The sequence below is a fragment of the Pholis gunnellus genome, assembly GCF_910591455.1.
Source record: "Pholis gunnellus genome assembly, chromosome: 21".
Classification (NCBI taxonomy): domain Eukaryota; kingdom Metazoa; phylum Chordata; class Actinopteri; order Perciformes; family Pholidae; genus Pholis; species Pholis gunnellus.
The window spans coordinates 18,985,339-19,005,525 of NC_136548.1; the positions used below are offsets into that span (position 1 = coordinate 18,985,339).

The 20,187-nt window shown below is 46.0% G+C and overlaps 1 protein-coding gene across 1 annotated transcript; it reads left to right on the top strand.

Moving 5' to 3' along the window:
- Positions 1 to 557: 557 nt before the first annotated feature.
- Positions 558 to 19,944, top strand: LOC306712908 (wings apart-like protein homolog). Its single transcript, XM_079182383.1, has 20 exons — positions 558 to 860; positions 1,579 to 2,072; positions 5,224 to 5,971; positions 7,137 to 7,558; positions 7,818 to 7,942; positions 11,289 to 11,381; positions 11,487 to 11,657; positions 11,922 to 12,058; positions 12,155 to 12,266; positions 12,650 to 12,913; positions 13,197 to 13,308; positions 13,411 to 13,508; positions 13,825 to 13,901; positions 16,766 to 16,899; positions 16,996 to 17,111; positions 17,213 to 17,395; positions 18,323 to 18,545; positions 18,625 to 18,713; positions 19,039 to 19,134; positions 19,473 to 19,944. The coding sequence occupies exons 2-20, from the start codon at positions 1,601 to 1,603 to the stop codon at positions 19,536 to 19,538; spliced, it is 3,738 nt and encodes a 1,245-aa protein (XP_079038509.1). The 5' UTR covers positions 558 to 860; positions 1,579 to 1,600; the 3' UTR covers positions 19,539 to 19,944.
- The last annotated feature ends 243 nt before the right edge of the window (positions 19,945 to 20,187 follow it).

Sequence of the window (20,187 nt, forward strand, 5' to 3'; positions counted from 1 at the left end):
TAAAATAAAAAAAACGCACAATTTTCGCAGTAACGCACTAAATAATGATGAATATCATAAAAGACTTTGTTGAGTTTCATCTATACTTTCCATTTTGCTCCGTTAATGAGCTGCAGAATTATTTTTCCTCATTTACGGGTTTATCAAATAGAATTTATATTTTTACGAGTTTGATGATAGCACCTGAACGCAGCATTCAAAGTGCTAAGATTGATGAAGCCGTTGGTGTGAAGCTCGAGACAGGATATATAGCCAGTTCCGGTTATGATTTAGAAAATAAAACTAGACAAAGAATGGCCATCAACTTGACATTGAATAATATGTAGATGAAGGAGTCTGTGTCAAATCCACATTTTTCAAATGTCATTTTAAATATACATATATATATCAAATATCAAATATACATGTATACATGCATGCCAACTACGCTTAGCTAAAGTGTTCTTTCCGTATGTTCGACATGTGCTATTATTCTGAAGGATATATTACCATGTTTCCGGTCACGTTCTCCTATCTCCGGCTAGCTTGACGCAGCGGTGTGAGTCCAATGGAAACCTTCGTCGCAACCTGGAGGAGACAATCGAGTGCTGATTTAGCTGAAAAATAGAAGTCGATATAATCATATGGGGTTATAAACTGCATCTTTTCTTATCAGTCTGGATTTGCGGTTCTAGCCGTTGCGTTTAAAATCCGCTAATTTGCCGTTAACGTTGTCCGCTCGGCCTTGTTTATATTTGTGCAGCTTGAAGCAGGCCCGGAAACACCACAGAAGAAGAAGAATAAGCAGCAGCAGGCCTGTGCGAGTTTAACGTTTCGGGTCTGGAGTGTGTTTTGTGCGGATCGGCCCTTTAGCTCACCAAGTAAGTATATAAATAACACCCGATGTTCCTTTACGGTCTATGTTTTGGAGTTTTGGCTTGTGTTAGCTGTTAGCTCCAAAGCTAGCTGTTAGCTTGAAGCTAGCGACGGCTCCAGTCTCCTGTGTTGAGCTTTTTGCTAATGCTAACGTTAACAGTAACTTAGTGCGTTATATTTGTTATTTACTGCTTTATTTGTGTGTTTTAATGTGTTTCAATTCATTGTGTCCTACCAGCGCTGATGTTAGCAGTATGTATACTATATATATAATAATGTATAATATAGTATGTTAGCGCCATTAGCTCGCTGCTAAGCTAACGTTAGCCTTGTTTTGTCTCACCAGCTGGCTGAGAAGAACTCGATCTGTTTGCTAGTTATTCTCACACCTCGCTGACGTTACGTCATCTGTTTTATTAATCTGACTATACATTTAATTTGCTGCTTAGAATGATACAAATCATCAAAAACACATTTTATTATTTGGGAGCAAAAACATTGAGATAGAATATTTATTAGTTTGTCATTTATCAACTTGACTAGTCACTGTTGTTGCAAACTTAAATAATAATACAAGTTATATAAGTGTATACATATTCTCACACACACATACACACACATATATTCTGTGTGTGAGGACAGTGAGGAATCATTGGTGATAAACAGTCCTATGAACTCTGTTATTATAGTGTGAACTCTGACCTTTCTGCTCTCTCCTCTCAGAGAATATGACCCAGATGCAACAATGACATCCAGATTTGGTAAAACCTACAGCCGCAAGGGAGGAGAGGGCACGTCCAAGTTCGACGAGGTGCTGTCCACCAAGAGAGGCACCCTGAGCACCAAATGGGGTGACACCACCTACAAGGCCAAGGTGGGCTCCAAGCGCGTCGGTGCACCCAAGAATGACTCGGTCCTGGAGGTTTACAAGAGGCCCCGTCCGAGCGGAGACGGCTTCGAGGATCCATTTGGATTCGATAGCGACGAGGAATCCAAGCCGGTTTCGTCTCGCAGCGGAAACAAGTCGTCGCCCGCTAAGCCGAGCTCCGCAGAACCTCCGCAAGCAGAGAGGCCCGGGCTCTCTCTGTCCAGCCTCCAGGGGGGGTCCCAGGCTTTGACGTCCGCTCGAGGGACGTCGTGGCTGCCCAATGACCAGAACCAGCCCAGGGTGGTGGAGGACACGGCTCGGTTCTTCAACAGCAGCAGTGCCAGCATAGGTAAGACACACAATATGAAACCTTTAAAGCCTGAACCTGGACTACGACTGCATCTGCAGTTATTCAGTATCAACTCATCTATTCATTAATGGAGTTGCCCAATGTCTAAAACGTCATAAGAGGTCTTTAGAGGACTTTAAAGTGGTGTCTTAGCGGTACTAATTACATAAATCAGCCGTAAAAAAACCCCCTCAAAGATATTGACTTTATATTTACAGCGAATGACATGATGACAGATTTGATAGATTTAGTACAGCAACTTATTGATTGCTGTTTAAAGCACACAACGACCCCAGATTTAATTTAATTTAGTTTAATTTAATAACGGTGTGGTCACACGGTGCACTGACTGAATGTGCTGACATTCTAAATGCTTACTTTGGTCTTCTGATAAAGTGGCGTGAATAATATTCTTTCAATCTATTGATGTCGACTCTGAGCGGCTTCTGTCGGCTGGTAGAAGTTAAGCCTTCGCTGAACTTCTTTATTATCTGAACTTCTGGCCGGGATGAGCTCCTCATGAGCCCTGATAATCATTCAAAAAGGATTGAAAACAAGCGTTGATGGACGGATGCCATCTCTCCGTCTGTGAACCAAACACACATTAGTTTTGGCACAAAACAAAAATCATGAAGTGTCTTCCCTTCAGCTTCTGGATTTAGAAGAAATCAGTGTTGTAGTTTCTCTACACGCAGCCGGTCGCTGTCGGCGTCGTCGCTTTCAGCTCGATTGCTCCTCAGCCTTCCGTGACTGCTGCTGGCCTCCTGCCAGAGACGAGAGCCACTCGAACCGAATCCCGGCGACAAGCTGAGCCTGTGTGAGGCCGGTCCAGTGCTGGGACACTGAGCCATGTGAAGGGAAGCCAGCGCGATGCTGAAGTTCATCTTAAACACTCAGTAAACACAACAAAATCCTTCAACAAATACTACTTCTGACAAAGTATGGCAATGTTGTTGCTACTTTCAGACTGGTTTATATGTTCAAGAAGATTGTGAAACACTGTTAAATAATTAACTGTAAAAACGACATCATATATGAAGCTGCTGGCTCTTAGCCAACAGACGCCTCTCGTCATAGTTAATATGTGGACGTGTGTGAGCAGAGACATTTTCAGGCTTTCTAACTTCATTAGTTTGTCCTTGATGGTGTGAAGAGAGGCACACATGAAGGAATAAACCATTCAAAGTGTCATTAAATGTTCTATTATACTGTCAGTGTTGTTATGGCGCATATATATCTTTACACGCAGAGAAATTAAGCTATAAAACCAATTATAATAGATTTAGGACTCGTAGGCTAAATGCGCTGTGCAGAGTTTGATGAAACTGTTATTTCAACATTTCTTTTCAGTGGAAGCTGTGGTGGCACACCCAGCTTCACTTCATCAGGTTCAGCAGTCGTGTGGGGCCGGCTGTCTCATAGACGGTTTATTTAAAGAAGGTGGCAGCGTTGAGGATAAGACTTTTCTTATTGCTTCTGATATTTAAATGAGTCGGTCTATCGAGGAAGTACTGAGTAAGTGATTATGAAAAGCACTGTGAGGGGGTCAGAGTGCAGCGGTCAGTTTAAGGCATGAATGAATGCTGTTCTGATCGTATTGAAGTGTCCCCGCTTCAGACTGTTGGAGTATATTTCGGGTTAGATTAGTTCTCTCAGGAATGTTACACGATGAAGCTCATCAGTCCTCGACTGAGTCCTCACCCCCCACAGCCCGTTGTCCTTGAGCAAGACTAGACCACCTCCTCCTCCTCCCAACGCCGTCCTCTCTGGATACCTCGACTACCAGCCTGAAACGAGTCCAATGATGGATCGGACCTCACCATCCCAGACCTGCTGACTGTGTAACAGCTCGGGATCGTCCACACTAACTGTGTGCTTGTGCACACCGCTCTGTTGGTTGAAGTCTTCTCTGATGTGCCAGAGAGCGGACAAACTAAATATGCAGAAATCCATCATAACGTGAGGGACTGACAGGTTGTGCATGTCCTCCAGCTGTCTGCTGGTCTCCAGTGACTCCGTTCATTTGTCTTCTCAGAGCGTGACACTAACTACTGATCCTCATTTCACAGCCGGGACCGTTGCTGCTCTACAGCAGTTCACGCAAATGCACTACATTCTGCAAATGTGTTCTCCTTTTATTCCTCAAATTTGTATTTGTCAAATCCGCCGTGAAGACAGCGGAGTAGCAGAATGGCCTACTTTCTAGGTTTGCTGTGCTTCGATAACACGGCCTTTAAAACAACCCACAGCTGTTCCACAGACACACATCTCCTCTGATGTTGCGCTGTGGAGCAATTTCCTGTTTGCTCAGAGTAACGAGTCCAGTGTTGTCACCCGTTTGTTATCTGTGAAGACAGAAATTACCACAGGGTGCTAATAACGTGTGTGTGTGTGTGTGTGTGTGTGTGTGTGTGTGTGTGTGTGTGTGTGTGTGTGTGTGTGTGTGTGTGTGTGTGTGTGTGTGTGTGTGTGTGTGTGTGTGTGTGTGTGTGTGTGTGGCGGTGCTTTTTTATAAAATGGTGCAATCTTTCTGCACATCTGCGTTCTGCTCTTCAGCCTGTGAAGTTAACCAGCAGCACACAGTGTGTTGCAGGTTGTACCTGATAGCATTGTGTGTGTAGGTTGTAACGCTCCATTATTCACTATGAAGACATGGGGCTGGTTGATGTCAGCAAACACATTATTAAATAATGAAATCTGATTGCATTGAATTTCACAGCATCCATAATAATTCTGCATATCAACCTGTTGACTTTCCCCTTTTAATTGCTAAATTGTCCTTTTGTTCAGATCAATTACTGTCTTAGTAAGTCTGGTTCAGAGAATACAATGTATTATTATATGTTGTACTGATTGTTGACCTTATGGCTGAAATAATACGTAGATTCATTGGTGAGAGATCTTTGGGTTTGGACTGTTTCTCGTCACCTTTGTCAACTTGTGATGTTTGTTTCACCATTTTCTGACATTTTATAGACTAAACGACTAATAAAGAAATGTAATAAAGAACATTCTCATACTTGTAGTCCTAATGCATATTAAAGTAGCTGTAAATATTAGAAGCTGACACAGTTTACTTAACCTTTCTATTAACTAACTTAACTTTAAAACTGATATTTGACTGATTCTGAGTCTGTTTTCTTCTCCGTAGGAAAGTCCCAGCAGACGTCCTCGCTGTCAGAGAACCAGCACAGCTACTCGTGGTACCAAAATGCTTCTGAGAGCGATAAGAAGCCCCTGGCGCAGACCACCACCCTGAAGACGGGGTCCAAGGCAGAGTCCACCTACGACTCCTGGGACGCCATCATGGGTCTCCGTCCGCCCTCGCCCAGCCAGGAACCTCGCAACCCGGCCCCGACGCTGTCCTGGGCTACAGCAGGCATCACGGTGGGCAGCTCTGAGCTCCGGCAGACCCGGCATGTTGAGAAGCCCCCCTCTCCCCCACGGCCCCGGAGCCCCAGTGAGAGCGAGGACCTAGGGGGCGACTCTGACTTCCTTGTGGAGACGTCTGACTACTCCCAGACTTCCTCCAACGCCTCACTTGTAAGAAACTCTAACTGTCGGACGTACAGGAGGCCCAACAAACAGGGCTCTGGCAAAACTTCGGACTCCAGCGGCTCTGCCAGCACTGCTTCTAGCTCAGATCCTCCCAAATCCACATCGGACGGCAGTAATAAGACGGCGGGTGGTGGACGGGGACGGGGCAGGACGAGGGACTTCACGGTGCTGCACCCTTCTTCTGTGTCCATGTGTAACGTCACCATCCAGGAACGAGGAGTGGAGGAGTTCAGCACCGACGCGGCGCCCTCTAGTGGTAGCAGCAGTGCCGGGTCCGGCAGCACCACGGAGCTGGGAGAGGCGGGATGGCAGCGGAAGAAGACGGAACAACTAAACACAAGGTAGAACCAGAATCCTCTTTATTATTATCATGTTCAAATGGATGTTTGGGTTTCTGAGGGCCGGCTTGACAATCTTCTGAAGCCTGTTTGGTTAAGGATGCCAAATGTGAAAAGAAAGCTTTGTTGTAAACATGCAGACATCTCCAACATGGGCGAGGAGGCAATTATAAATCATATGCAAGAGCATAAACACCAGTGCTGTCACAACATCCTCTGCTCACAGAGTCACAAAGTCAAATACGGTCTGAAGATGTCTTGTGTGTGAAGTTGTGCAGAATGTGTGTGAACCCTGGACTCTAGTGACTGCTGGTCAGTTTTTAAACACACATTGTTGTGTTGCTTATTACTAACGCAGTACCGGTTTGATCTACTGCTCACAGGTTGCTGGTGGAGTGACTCATTAACGGCTTATAATGACAAATACCGCTTCAGCTTGTTTGCATTAAATCAAACCGGTTTAAGCTGGAATACCAGACCTGCAGAACAACACCAACCGTTCCATCGTAACGTTCACTTTGACTTCTTCCACTTCTACTCCAAACATGGCCGGCTGAGGTTTAAGTACATTAGTCTGAAATGATGCACAAAGCCTCCAGAATATTTACATTTGATGAAATGATGCAGCCATAAAAAGGGAGAAACCTGAACGTCTGGATTAAACCAGAATTCTGTCTCCTTCAAGAACTGAAGACATTCACGGTTTCTCGCCGTCTGATTTCAGACTGATCTAAGTTTGTGGTTAAAGGTTAAAGCAAATGTCTTGAACATGGTTGTATAAAGATGTGTGTCTGCTCACGCACACAGCTTTGCATTTCATGCTTCCCTGAGGTTCCAGGGTTCATTTCAGCATTCAATCCTCTACGACATATCTGGCTTTTAGACTTCATCCTCTTCATCTGCCAAAGACAACAAACACATTCAGCTTTGCTCTCAGTCCCGTGGTTGAAATGAACAGATTAGTTAGTCGACTGCGGAGCAAACATTTGGCAGGTTACTCTTTCATGAAGTTGGAAACTAATGAATTCACTTGAGAGGTTTACAGACTTCACTGCAGGATGCCGACTGAGTGAATCATTTAGAAATGTCTTTTTTGAAATTCATAAACCAGCTTTGTCATTTTCCTGACTGCAGGATGTAAAGCATGTTTTCTCTGACCGGTCCTCAGGTCCAAACCAGCCCAGACGAAGTCAAAGAAGGACAGTAAGCCGGACCTGTTTGGTTTCGAAGACGCAGACGCTCATCAGGAGGAGAACAGCGGCGACAACTTAGACGGACGATCCAGTTACAAGATCCAGTACTTCGGCTTTGACGACATGAGCGATAGCGACGGCGCCGACGATGACGACGACGACGGCGGCGCTAAAGAGAGGAGGAGGGCCAAGAAGGCTGCGGCCGCCCAAAAGAGAGAGAGAAGCCCGGTGGTGGAACCCATGGAGGAAACAGTGACTGAAGACCCGCCGGATCCCTTCGAAAACCTGGAGAGGCTGGAGAGACTGGAGAGGCTGGAGAGACTGGAGATGCTGGATCGACCAGCAGCCAAGGAGAACAAGAAGAACTCTGAGAGGCAGGACAGCCGGATACGAGCAGGTCAGAACACACACGTGTGTGTATATATACATGTAGCATATAGCATATATACATGTAGCATATTTTCAAGTGTAATTGTGTGAGAAGATGAGCTGAAAAGCGTGACAAGCAGCAGAACCAGATATAGACAGAGTCACTGTTACTTATTACAGTGAAGTATCTGCGTTACGGGTCTAATCCACAGCTGATGTGGTGCATGTAGTAAAGGGTTCCACTCCTCCTGACTCTGGTTGATGGTGACTGTGTGTTTGGTCTGCAGACGTGATGGACTTCTCAGAGGACGGCCTCAGAGTGGTGGCCGGGGCTCCCAGGAGGCCGTCTCAGGGCAAAGCCACCGAGAAGAACCCGGACACCTTCCGGAGGATCTTCAGCGCGCACAAGAAGGTCAGAAACAACGCCACGTTCACCCACGACGGGGGGGGGGGGGGCGCTCTGGTTTCTTCATGCTGGACGAGGGATTCAGTCGTCTTTGGACATCTCTGAACATCTTCTCGTTTATTCATCAGCGTGCTAACAGCCCGTCGCTCCCCGGCTCTCTCACACTGTGCTGACTCGTTATCAGACTCTATTGATTTCATGAGAGCCCTGTTCCTGTTTTTATTGAACAGATCGATGTCGTCAATCCAGAGCAGTCTCAAGTAGCTCACATCTACTGTGCATATGCATCGTCAGCGTTTCTTACTCGAGGTTGTTTTGTGTTTCTTGTATGAATCTCGCTGCATTGAAAAGTCTTCCATCAGCAGCAAAAAGCTGGATTAGAAAGCGGTTTCAGTCGTGTTGTTAATTAGATTCGTCTTAACGAGCTCTGGAAGGCCTCGCTTCACCACAGCTGCTGGTTCAACGTGTTCCATTTAGTTTGCAGCTCTGTAGGTTTGTTAGGAAAGAAGTGATGCACGGCTGTGGCTGTAATTAGCGGGACTGATTTCTGAATTCAAATTGTTTTTTCTAGACGTGAAGTTAGTAATGTAGACACACGAGCCACTGCCACGTCTATAAATCGTGCGTCCTCTCTTCATCAGCAGAAAGTCAGTTATATCAGAACATTCAGCCAGAAAAAAAGAAATAACTTCCACTTAACGAAGCACTCAAACCGGGTAAACGCACAACGCTCTAACGGTTCAGTGTTTCCCATTCGTTACCTCCACTGCGGCCTCATTTGTCCTCATTTGTGCCACAGTTTCCTAATGAGCACATCTCAGTTCCTCACAGATCTAACCTCTCCATTCTGCTCTCAAAGTACACCAGAACCCCTCAGAGGGTCCACGGTCACCACAGGCTCCCAAAACGCTGCAGTTTAGCGGCATGTTATCTCGTCTGAAGTAGCCCGAGGACATGAGCTGATCCGGGCTCTCTGGTCGCTTCGTCAGCAGTAGTCGAGGCAGAGAAACTTTGTTTGGAAGTTATCGCTCAGCACCTGTCGAGAACTTTTGAAGTGAAAGATGTAAAGTACGGTTTCTCTTTGCCTCCTCATTGCAGACCAGCTGTGAGAGTATCAGTAGGCTCACCGCCCGTAGGAGCATGATAATGGACTTAATGTACTCGCTCTCGTTCTCCAGTTTCATGCCCGACGCACAATGACCTCCCTCAGCTGAATAATGTGCTCTCCTCTCCGTCTCCATCTCTTCCTCTTGACCACTTTGTCTTTCATTTTTACCCGTCTGAATAATCCTCTCTACCTCCCTTCTCTTCTAATTGACTTTCTTTCTCTCTCTAACGCGGTACATTCCGACTGCCTCACTCCGTCTTCACTGAACATAATAGAGAGTGAGAGCCGAGTGGAGCTCATTAGAGCAACAGCAGCCCGTCTGAAGTACTCGTCCTGCGGTGGAGTTGTCAAAACTCTGCTTCAATTACAATAAACTGTGCGGAGCCAGCGTGCCGTTAGGTTGGTCCGCTGAGGATGCTGGGAGATATTAGATTTGATCATAATGACAGAGGGTTTATTTAGGGGCAGTGATTACATCCATAACAATGAGCCTCATCAGGCTCTGCTCTCTGTTCTACCATTAACGGTAACATTAGGCCACTGGGCTGTAATATGAGATGAGCTCATTAGATAACTCTGGTACATCCACAATGAGGCAGAAACTAACATGTTGATTAATGTGCGCTGTACCTGGTGAATACATAAATACATCCAGAATATACATCCCACGAGGAAAGAGGGGGAAACATATGCATCATGTTTGTAGATTTGTACCAAAACAGCACAATGTGTGAAATATAAACATGTTTTTCTACATAATCTGTTCTTTGAAATGAACCAAAGAAGCAAAACCTCTTAAATGTTGTATCTACTCAATCCCATCTTAAAGTGGCAATAGATGCGTTGTTTTCCCTGAACGTCTCCGTATGAAGTAAATGTTTGTACGATGTGATGGCGATAGAGTGATGACACCGCTGGGGTTTGGGTTGGTTCCCGATAAGCTTTTATTCTGTCTGTCATCGGGTACGAGCTCCCTGAAAGAGACACAAAGCCGTGGAAAACTCAACCAGTGTTGCCAGCTGTGTCCCAGTGAAAGTAGCTTCCACTCGCTGACTCTGAGCAGCCTGGGGAAGGAATTACTATACAATATGTTCTAATATGTTTCTGGAACGCTCTCTTTGTTTCCACTGAAATACAATCCAAAGGATTTTGAATCAGACGTTGTCTGACCAGAGAATAATGAAAGAGTAGAAATGTGACCTAAAGGTATAAACACATTTCAGTTCTTAAGAGTTTAGAGGTTTGATGCACAGCTCTGTCGATAACAAACCTAATCTTATTAAGAGCAGAACCAATACTGCACCTGCCCCAACCCGTCACCTCCAGCAGTCTCACAGGTTTATTCCATTATTATTATCAGACAAAGTCAGTCCTGTTCAGGGGCGATGTTTGCTTTTATATTTAGTTTATTCACAAACGAGCCACAGCAGGAACACAACCACGCTGTCCCACCTTCCCTCTTTCTCTCCCGTCTCTCCCGTCTCTCCCATGCTGCTTAGCGGTGGGTGGGTGGGCGGGGCAGGTGTCCATCTGTGTCATTCAGATTATTGCAGGAGTGTTGATGTTCCAGCACAGCAACGCTCATCCCCAAACTCCTCTTTTGTCTCTGCTTATTAACCCTGTGGTGTAACACACACACACACAGACACACACACACACACACACACACACCTCCCTCAGTGCTCTGCTCTTCTGCCAACTCTCTTCTCTCTTCTCTTCCTCCCGGTTCTTCCCCTCTTTTGTTTTTCATTATCAGTGCCCCGGCAACCACCAACCACAGGTTTGGCAAAAATATATAAAGAGGACAGGAGACGAGCCAAGGGTGTGTGTGTGTGTGTGTGTGTGTGTGTGTGTGTGTGTCCAGCTGTTTGATCAGTGCTGGCTGACTCTCTCCAGTTTAATATGCATCCAGTTTTCTTTCACCTCTTTCTGCCTCCTTCTCTCCATCAGTCTTTATTTTCTCCTCTTCTTATTTTCCTCGTCTGTTTATTGTTCATCTGTCCTCTGATCATTCTTCTACTGTGAGAAAGTGAAATGTAATGTGGACTTTATTCAAACCAGCACTTTCATTTTTTAACACAGAATGAAATCATAGAAACACAAGTTTCTTGAACGTAGTTTGGACTTGAACGTAACCCGGTGAAAGTCCTTTGAGGACCTCCCGGTATTAGTTTTCGGTGTGAACGCGCTGTGTTATTTCAGTTTGTCTCACTTCTCGTGTGTGTGTGTGTGTTCATGTCACAGTCTCCCACCAAAGCTGTGTACAACGCCAGACACTGGACGCTGGAGAGTGAAGAGGAGCCTCCTTCAACTTTCTTGGCCCGTTCACAGACTCCTGTAAGTTTTGAGAGCTCGCTACAATGGAGTAAAAAAAAAAAAAGTGTTCTCGTTCCATATGCAGCTCATAAAACGTGTTACTTCCACACCATCCCATCTCACCAGGCGCCCGGCTCAGCAGGAGGATCCGGTAAGGAGCCCTCCGACGCTCAGAAGGACGACGGGGTCTTTAAGGCTCCTCCCCCTCCGCCCAAAGTCACCAAGTTTGTCACCCTCCCCACGGACCTGTACCAGGACACCATTACTGCACTCAAATGCCGCAAAGAGCACAAGGAGGTAAGAAGTTTCTCTGAACCTAAAACTACATACTTCAGTTGTCCATCCTCTGATGTATGAGGGACTTTTGCTTTTTTATTCATTCCACTTAATACACATTTAACCTGAAATATCTTTAGCCATCCTGGTGTAATGGAAACGTCTCTGGTTCAAATCCACCTGGAACTTTGTTACTTCCCCGTCACTTTTTTACAAACTACATTTAAGAACAGAAGGTATTTTTGGACATATTCCACTGATCCGCCCCGCCTCTCTGCTTTCCAGCTGTATACAGTCGTCCAGCATGTGAAGCACTTCAACGACGTGGTGGAGTTCGGAGAGAACCAGGAGTTTACCGACGACTTTGAGTACCTGGCTACTGGTCTGAAGAGTGGACAACCTCTCAACACACGCTGCCTTAGGTAAGAACGCTGCAAGAAGCACGATACCCTCTAAAGTGGTCCATTTGTATCACCGTCTTCTGATGTTGTGTGCGTCTTTTGTTTGTGATTCTCCAGTGTGATCAGCCTGGCTACGCGCTGCGCCATGCCCAGCTTCAGGATGCACCTCAGGGCCAGAGGGAAGGTGGCTCAGGTCTTCAAAACACTCAATGACGCCCCACAACACCCGGTAAGGATCGCTCGCTCGTTACAGTAATGACTGGAGAACAACAGGAGCAGGAATAATGCCAGTGTTTTATATATATTTTATATATAGTTGAATTAATCATGACACCTGACATATAGCTTGTGTTTTATATGCTACAGAATGCTGTTAAAGGCTTGAACAGATTAGTGAGTGAAGTTCAGTTCAGAAGCCTCAATATGTTCCTTTAAGCCAGCCGACAGAGCGGGTCGTGTTTTGGTCACGCGGTTGGCGGTTCGATCCCCGGCTCCTGTGGTCTGCATGCCGAGGAGCGTCTCCCCGGGCTCATCACAGCCCTGCTCCCAGTGCTGACTGTGGTTTAAATAACTAACGTCACTCAATGAACTCCTTCTCACTCGTGTCTGCAGAACCTGGCTCTGTGCACGGCGTCTCTCATGTACATCCTCAGCAGAGACCGGTTGAACATGGATCTGGACCGCTCGTGTCTGGACCTGATGATCCGGCTGCTGGAGATGGACCTGGACCAGGACCAGGGGGGCGGGGCCTGCACAGGGACAGACCCCGACCCCACCACTCAGTTCAGCGCCAGAGAAATCGCCAAGATGAAGGAGAAGATCAGGAAGCTCTGCGACACGGTGCACAACAAGCACCTGGACCTCCAGAACATCACGGTACTGAAGGGATTATTAAAGATCAGCTGAACACCATGTACTCTGTGATGCCTGCTGAGCAGATGGGTGGTAACAGCGTTTAGAGCGTTGCACCTCCCTCTGACTCATGATATTCTTTCAGTCAGGGTGACTCACTGCCGCCCACATGTGTCAAGATATTTCTATCTCTTGTGCTGTAAAACATCCACAGTAAATATCAGGTTTCTCTTACAACCAAAGAGGGAAAAGGTCTCCGTGGAGCCGTTAACATTTAAGCCTTTTTGTCCCTCCTCTCCTCCTGTAGACGGGTCATTTAGCCATGGAGACGTTACTGTCCCTGACTTCAAAGCGAGCTGGAGACTGGTTCAAAGAGGAGCTGCGACTACTGGGAGGACTGGACCACATAATAGATAAAGGTCAGAGATGTTATTTAGACCGTGTGATGACTCCAAATAACAGAAATCACCATGCATGTGGTTTCTGATTGCGTCTCCCTGTTTTTGTTCCTCCCTCCACAGTGAAGGAGTGTGTTGATAACTTGAACCAGGAGGGCGAGAAGGAGAAGATGGTGTCGTCTCTGTGGGGAGCTGAGAGGTGTTTACGGGTGTTGGAGAGTGTAAGTGCATCACAAACCAGACCCAACGAGGCTCGTGTTTAGGTCCGGGCTGCAAAAACTCAACGAAAGAACAAGATGTGAACCAACAGGACGCATGAACAAATAGATTCACTTTGAAATCGACACAAGAACATATAATAATATATGTTGACCTGTAACCTGCTGCACTATTGAGTGGTTTACATCCCATCGACACGCTTTAGACTTCTAAATAAGTTATAAATAAATAATAATAAAAAATAGTACCAACGGTGGAGTTAAACCGTCCTAAAAATCATAAGTGGAACAAATTCTTCTTCTTTGTGTGCACATGCAGGTGACGGTCCACAACCCAGAGAACCAGGGCTACTTGATCGCCTACAAAGACTCATCACTCATCATCTCCTCTGCAAAGTGAGCACACACACACACACACACACACACACACACACACACACACACACACACACACACACACACACACACACACACAGTCTCGACCTCTGACCCGGATATGTCGCTCATATGTCAGCCATGTGACCGTCGGTCTGAAGGTGTTCGGCTCCAGTCTGATATTGACAGAACTTATGATCGACTCCGCTGCTGATGTTGATGCTGTGAAGGTGAAACTATGACAACGAGACTCATTTTAACAGATGTTGTCCTTCCTCTTCTTCCTCTTCCTCTCGTCATGTCTTCACTAGAGACGTTTAGCGTCCTTTTGAGAGAATACTTTGAATATATATTTCTGCCTTCAGAAACCTAGAAAGACTGAGATGTACAACTGATCTCTCTCTCTATATATCTATATGTGTGTATGTGAGAAGCAGTGTGAGTCTGTATGCCTGATGGGTATTGTGCGTGTCATTATCAGGGTTTTGTTGTTTAATTTCCTGGTCGTGACATCCTGTCAGTCACAGAAGTGACCTTTGCCCTCTGACATCAGCCGAAAAAGAGAGAGAGAAAGAAAAGTCCACTGTGGAAATGACCTGACCTCTCGCTCTCTCTCTCGCTCTCTCTCTCTCTCTCGCTCTCTCTCTCTCTCTCTCTCTCTTCCCCCCTCTCTGTGTCTCTCTCTTCCCCTCTCTATGTCTCTCGCCCCTTTATTTTTGGGTTTCTGCCCTCCAGTGTCTCCGGCACATCTGATTCGATTGATTTCTAAGCTGGTTCACATCTTACTCCTGTTATTTCCTTTTTCCAAAACAGCTGTAAGGACACCAGAGCAAATGCCAGGAGTTGAGTTTTCATTAAAACAATGTTATGATCATCTTCGACACATAAAACACACCGGGGCTACGTTACATCACTTCCAACTTCACGCAGAACAATGAGGATCTGTTTTAACCGAATCATCTCTGGTCACAGAATCCGTCAGCGCGTTAGTGTGACGCTCACTTCCTACGGAGATGACGTCACCTGTACCTGCTCGGCTGAAGTTATACATCAGCCTTAACCACGCAGATATATCCGTATCAAACGTGTCGTATGATGAGTAATAACGTGGATACGTTGGCGGTAACGTGTCTCCATGTCAGTTTGACCACGAGAGAGCCGACTATCCAAATGTAAGCTGTCCCTCATTCCTTCAGCACTGTTCTGTGATAACCACATTTCATGTGTGTTACATGTTAACGGTGTCGGCCTCATAAATACAGTATCAGTGGAAACTTTAGTTACTTTACCTCCTCCTCCCTCTGTGTGACCGGACACAGGGTCTGCAGTGGGGGGGGGGTCAACAAAGAGCTGCTGTTTCTATGGGTGACGCAGGCCTCAGTCTGAGCGTTCAGCTGTCCTCTGTTAACTCGATTAACCCCCAAAACCACCGGGTGAGAGAGTGAGCACTGCCACACACACACACACACACACACACACTGGCGCTGTGTATTCATGGGTGACTCCAGGTCTTCTTCCTCTATCATTTACTCTTTTCCTCCCTCTTCACTTTTCTCTTTGTTGAAGCACTCGCTGCTCTCATTGTTTCAACCCAAACTCACCCGTCTGCTCTCTGAGCATTTCAGCTGTCTGCAGGACTAATTCAGTTATCACACACACACACACACACACACACACACACACACACACACACACACACACACACACACACACACACACACACACACACACACACACACACACAGTCCTATCACTTATTGACTCATCTGAGCAGGAACCAAAGCGTTTCTTGACGGACACGATGATGTCTTCATGGATCATTCGGGTCTTATTTTGGTGCTTTCCTGTCTCAGCAGTGTGTTTAGCCTTTAAACTACAACATGAAGAAAATAAAGTGTTGTTGTGACTCTCTGTTGCACCAGACGCCACTCTTTTCTCTTTTCTCTTTTCTCTTTTCTCTTTTCTCTTTGTCTTTCCTTCCTCTCGCTCCGTCCTGGTGCTCAGACTCTGGTTTCTGCTCTGTGTTCAGTCACAACTGTCATTAGATTTAATCTACTTATTTACATCAGGCGGCCGACCTGCTTCACCCCTTCTGCTGGTGTGTGTGTGTGTGTGTGTGTCTCTCTGTGTGTGTGTGTGTCTCTGTGTGTGTGTCTCTGTGTGTGTGTCTGTCTCTCTGTGTGTGTGTGTCTCTGTGTGTGTCTCTGTCTCTCTGTGTGTGTGTCTCTGTGTGTGTCTCTGTCTCTGTGTGTGTGTGTGTCTCTGTGTGTGTGTGTGTCTCTGTCTGTGTGTGTCTCTGTCTGTGTGTGTGTGTGTGTGTGTCTCTGTGTCTCTGTGTGTGTGTGTCTCTGTGTCTCTGTGTGTGTGTGTCTGTGTGTGTGAATGCTGCTCTGTTTCATGATGGAGTAGAAAAGGAAAGAGGAGAGTTGAGTCGAGATGGATCCAGATATGACATCTGGATGTGAATCCACTTTGTTTGAGTTCACTTTTCTTCTGATAAGACAAAGTTGTTGAATCCACAGGGAAGCTGTGGTGAATACTAACGTGTTCTTGTTGCTGGTTATTGATTTACGTTTCATATTGTATCGTGTAGCTGATGAAGGCGGACGAGTAGCCGTGGTGAGTTGTGGTTAAATCACAGCTGAGCATAATGATGAAGTGATGACATTTCTGACAGACATGGATGTGTGAAGAGGTATTTCTGATTTTAAGACAATTGTTCAGTTCATCTAAACATTTTCCTTCTCTTGTTGGGAGACGGAGCTCCACTAAAGGACAACAGAGTTGTTGAGAAGCTCTTTGGATCCACGATCCTCACGTACATCCCTTCGATCCGAACACACTGGAAACACGTTCTAATCCGATGTTCTCCTCGTCTCTCTCAGGGTGCTGAGGAGGTGTGAGGAGATGATCCAGAGGTACAGCAGGGAGCTGAACTCAGACGGAGCCGTGGGGAAAGCAGTGGAGGACTGTATGAGGGCCATCATCGGAGTGCTGCTCAACCTGACGCACGACAACGGTCAGAAACACACTGCTGCACTTCAACAAGTTCACAGGAGGGTTTGATTCATTTATATTAAGAACACTGTGCTCATAAACGTGTGTTTGTGTGTAGAGTGGGGCAGCACGAAGACCGGCGAGCAGGAGGATTTGATCATGACGGCTCTGAACTGTGTCCTCAAAGTCCCTCAGTATCTTCCTCAAGAGCAGAGGTTCGACATCAGAGTACTGGTGAGTATCTCACGCACGCACTTGAAGTTAGAATGACATGGTGGCAGATCAGTTAAATGACAAACTCTGACTGTGTGTGTGTGTGTGTGTGTGGCGTTCAGGGTCTGGGCCTGCTGATCAACCTGGTGGAGTACAGTGCCCGGAACAAGTACTGTCTGATGGAGCTGGAGATGGAGGGAGGTCAGGGTCCCTGCGACTCCACCGTCCTGCTGAACCCTCAGCTCCCTCAGCTCCAGGACATCGCCAGCACCGGCCCGCTGAGCGCCATCGCTGCTCTCGTACAGGTACGCTCCATATATATCTATCTATATATATATATATATATATATAGATAGATAGATATATATATCTATATATATATATATAGATATATATAAAAAAAACGCAGGAAAACCAGCTACACCTCACATTTGTGAAGCTAGAAACAGGGAGTGTTTGACATTTGTGCTTCATAAATAACTTGTAACATAGTTGATTTATGGTTTCAGCCCTGACACAGACAGGAGGGCTGTTCATAGTTGTCTGCTTGACTTGCCTCCAGTAATATCTGGTTCTGGTTTTGTGTCTCAGTACGCAGCAGGTGGTGTACGAGACATATTTCATGCTGATCACATTGTACATATTATAATGTGAATTAATAGTCCTCATCCTAATGATTAATCTGTGTTTTTGCACTGCACTGCTCAGTTTCCCATGAGCTCCGTTTAAATCCAATCATCTCACATAATCAGGTTTGGCTGATGCTCCCAGCGAGGTCAGCAGCTGACGTCAGCAGAGCAACGGGAGCTCAGGACCAGAGAGGAGAGCTGGAAACAGTGTTTTTACTCTTCTGGGAGGATTGTCCTGACTTCAGGAACATTTAAAACACAGGAAGTGTTGAAATTTAGATTAACATAATTCACATGGAAACGTTAACATTTGTTCCTTTAAGTTTTAAAAACGCAACTGCTTTAAAGATTTCACTGGGAGGAGCTTTTTACACCGATTAAACCTGTAATAGAATACATAGAATACAAGTATACCCAGGTAGCCGGATTACTGTACCGTCACAGCAAAGAGGCTTTTATTCCGTCTCCTCTTCGTCAGTCATTTCTACAGTTTCATCAGAAATGTGAAGCTCTTATTCTGAAGGACTCATCATTTCTGTCTTTGGCGCCCCCCGGTGGTACCTTCGCTAACCTGCGACCCGTCTTCGTGTTTGTCCTCCTCAGCTGTTCCTCCAGCGGGAGCGAGCCGCCATCAAGGCCGAGGAGCAGACCGATGACCTCATCAAGGAGGCGCCGAAGCCGGCGCTAGACAAGAGTGGCGAGTGGCAGGAGACGGGCGGCGAGATCCAGTGGGTGGCCAACGACAACACCACCCCCACGGACAAACAGGAAGAGGAGAAGAAGAAGGAGAAGGACGAGGAGGACCAGGAGCTGGACCTCAACAAAGGTACGCGCGTGTAGATTTAAGAAGAACAGACCTGAGAATGTTTCTTCCTCTTCATGATCGTCATCCTCTTCCTCCTCAGCTCTGCAGCATGCAGGGAAGCACATGGAGGACAGCATCGTGGCCTCCTACACAGCACTGCTGCTGGGCTGCCTGTGTCAGGGGAGCACGGTGAGACACACACACACACACACACACACACGGACAATATAGAAGTGATGCACTAATACACACTAAAGCTCAACATGCAAGTTTCCCAAAAAAACAGAATTCCTGTAAGGTTGATGATGGATACACACACACACACACACACACACACACACAGATCATTACTTATTGATGAATACATGCAGACATAGAACACTGAGGTCTATGCATCATGCACTCATCATTATCTGTTGAGCTGTAAATCCGATTGTTTAGATTAGATTCTGATCCTTTATTTGGTGTTTATGGTATGTTTGACTCTCTCTCTCTCCTCGTGTCTCTCCACCAGTTGAATGTGACTACTGTGAGAGAGAACCTTCCTAAAGGAGATTTCTCCATCATGACAGAAATGCTGAAGAAGTTCCTCAACTTCATGAACCTCACTGTGAGTCTCATCTGTTTATATCTGTAACAACAGAGACACAAACTGCTCCGTTTCTTAATCAAATGTTCATTTACAATTACAGTTTTATCATCTGTTCATTTAAAATACCGCTGCTGTGCATATGTGTTGATTTGCATAAATAGGTTACATACTCAGCCTGATACAGATCAATGAGATGTCATGCTCAGCAGATGTGTGTGTGTGTTCCTGTGGTTGTGTGTGTGTGTGTTCCTGTGGTTGTGTGTGTGTGTGTGTGTTCCTGTGGTTGTGTGTGTGTGCGTGTGTGTTCCTGTGGTTGTGTGTGTGTGTGTGGTAACTGACCTCCTCTCTCTCTGCAGTGTGACATCGCCACCACAGGACAGAAGTCCATCTCCCGGATCATTGACTATCTGGAGCACTGCTAGAGAGAAGCCTCTCTCACACACACACACACACACACACACACACACACACACACACACACACACACACACACACACACACACACACACACACACACACACACACAACCATCTTCTTCATCTTCGTCACCACTATCATTATCATCTTCATCACCTCAGAAGAATGAAACATGCCTGTTCCAGGAGTGAATCTAACACACACATCTTCATCCTCCTCCTCCTCCTCCAGTAAGCGGAGCTCGATGAGTTTCTTTCCCCTAAATTAACATGAGACTAATTTACATTTGTTATGACTTCATACGTTATGATCAGATTTTATTTTACTTTTTTATTAAAGAAACGATCCGAGTCAGTATTTTATTTTCCTCCGACCTCTCCTCTATTTATAACGGTCTCTCAGAACCATGTTGCCCCCCCCCCCCCCCCCCCCCCCCCCCCCCCCCCCCCCCTGTGACATCACCCCCGCCTTGGTATCGATTGGTGACAGATTGGAGTGGAGCTGCCGTTATTCTCCAGCCTGTCATCAGAGCCTCGCCCCCTCAGCTCTGCCTCTGGAGCTGATAATCGCCAAAACAACTCGAGTGGTTAAAAAACAACCACCAAGCGAAATAATTGCTTTCCACGCTGTGTTCTTCTTCTACTTCTTCTTCTT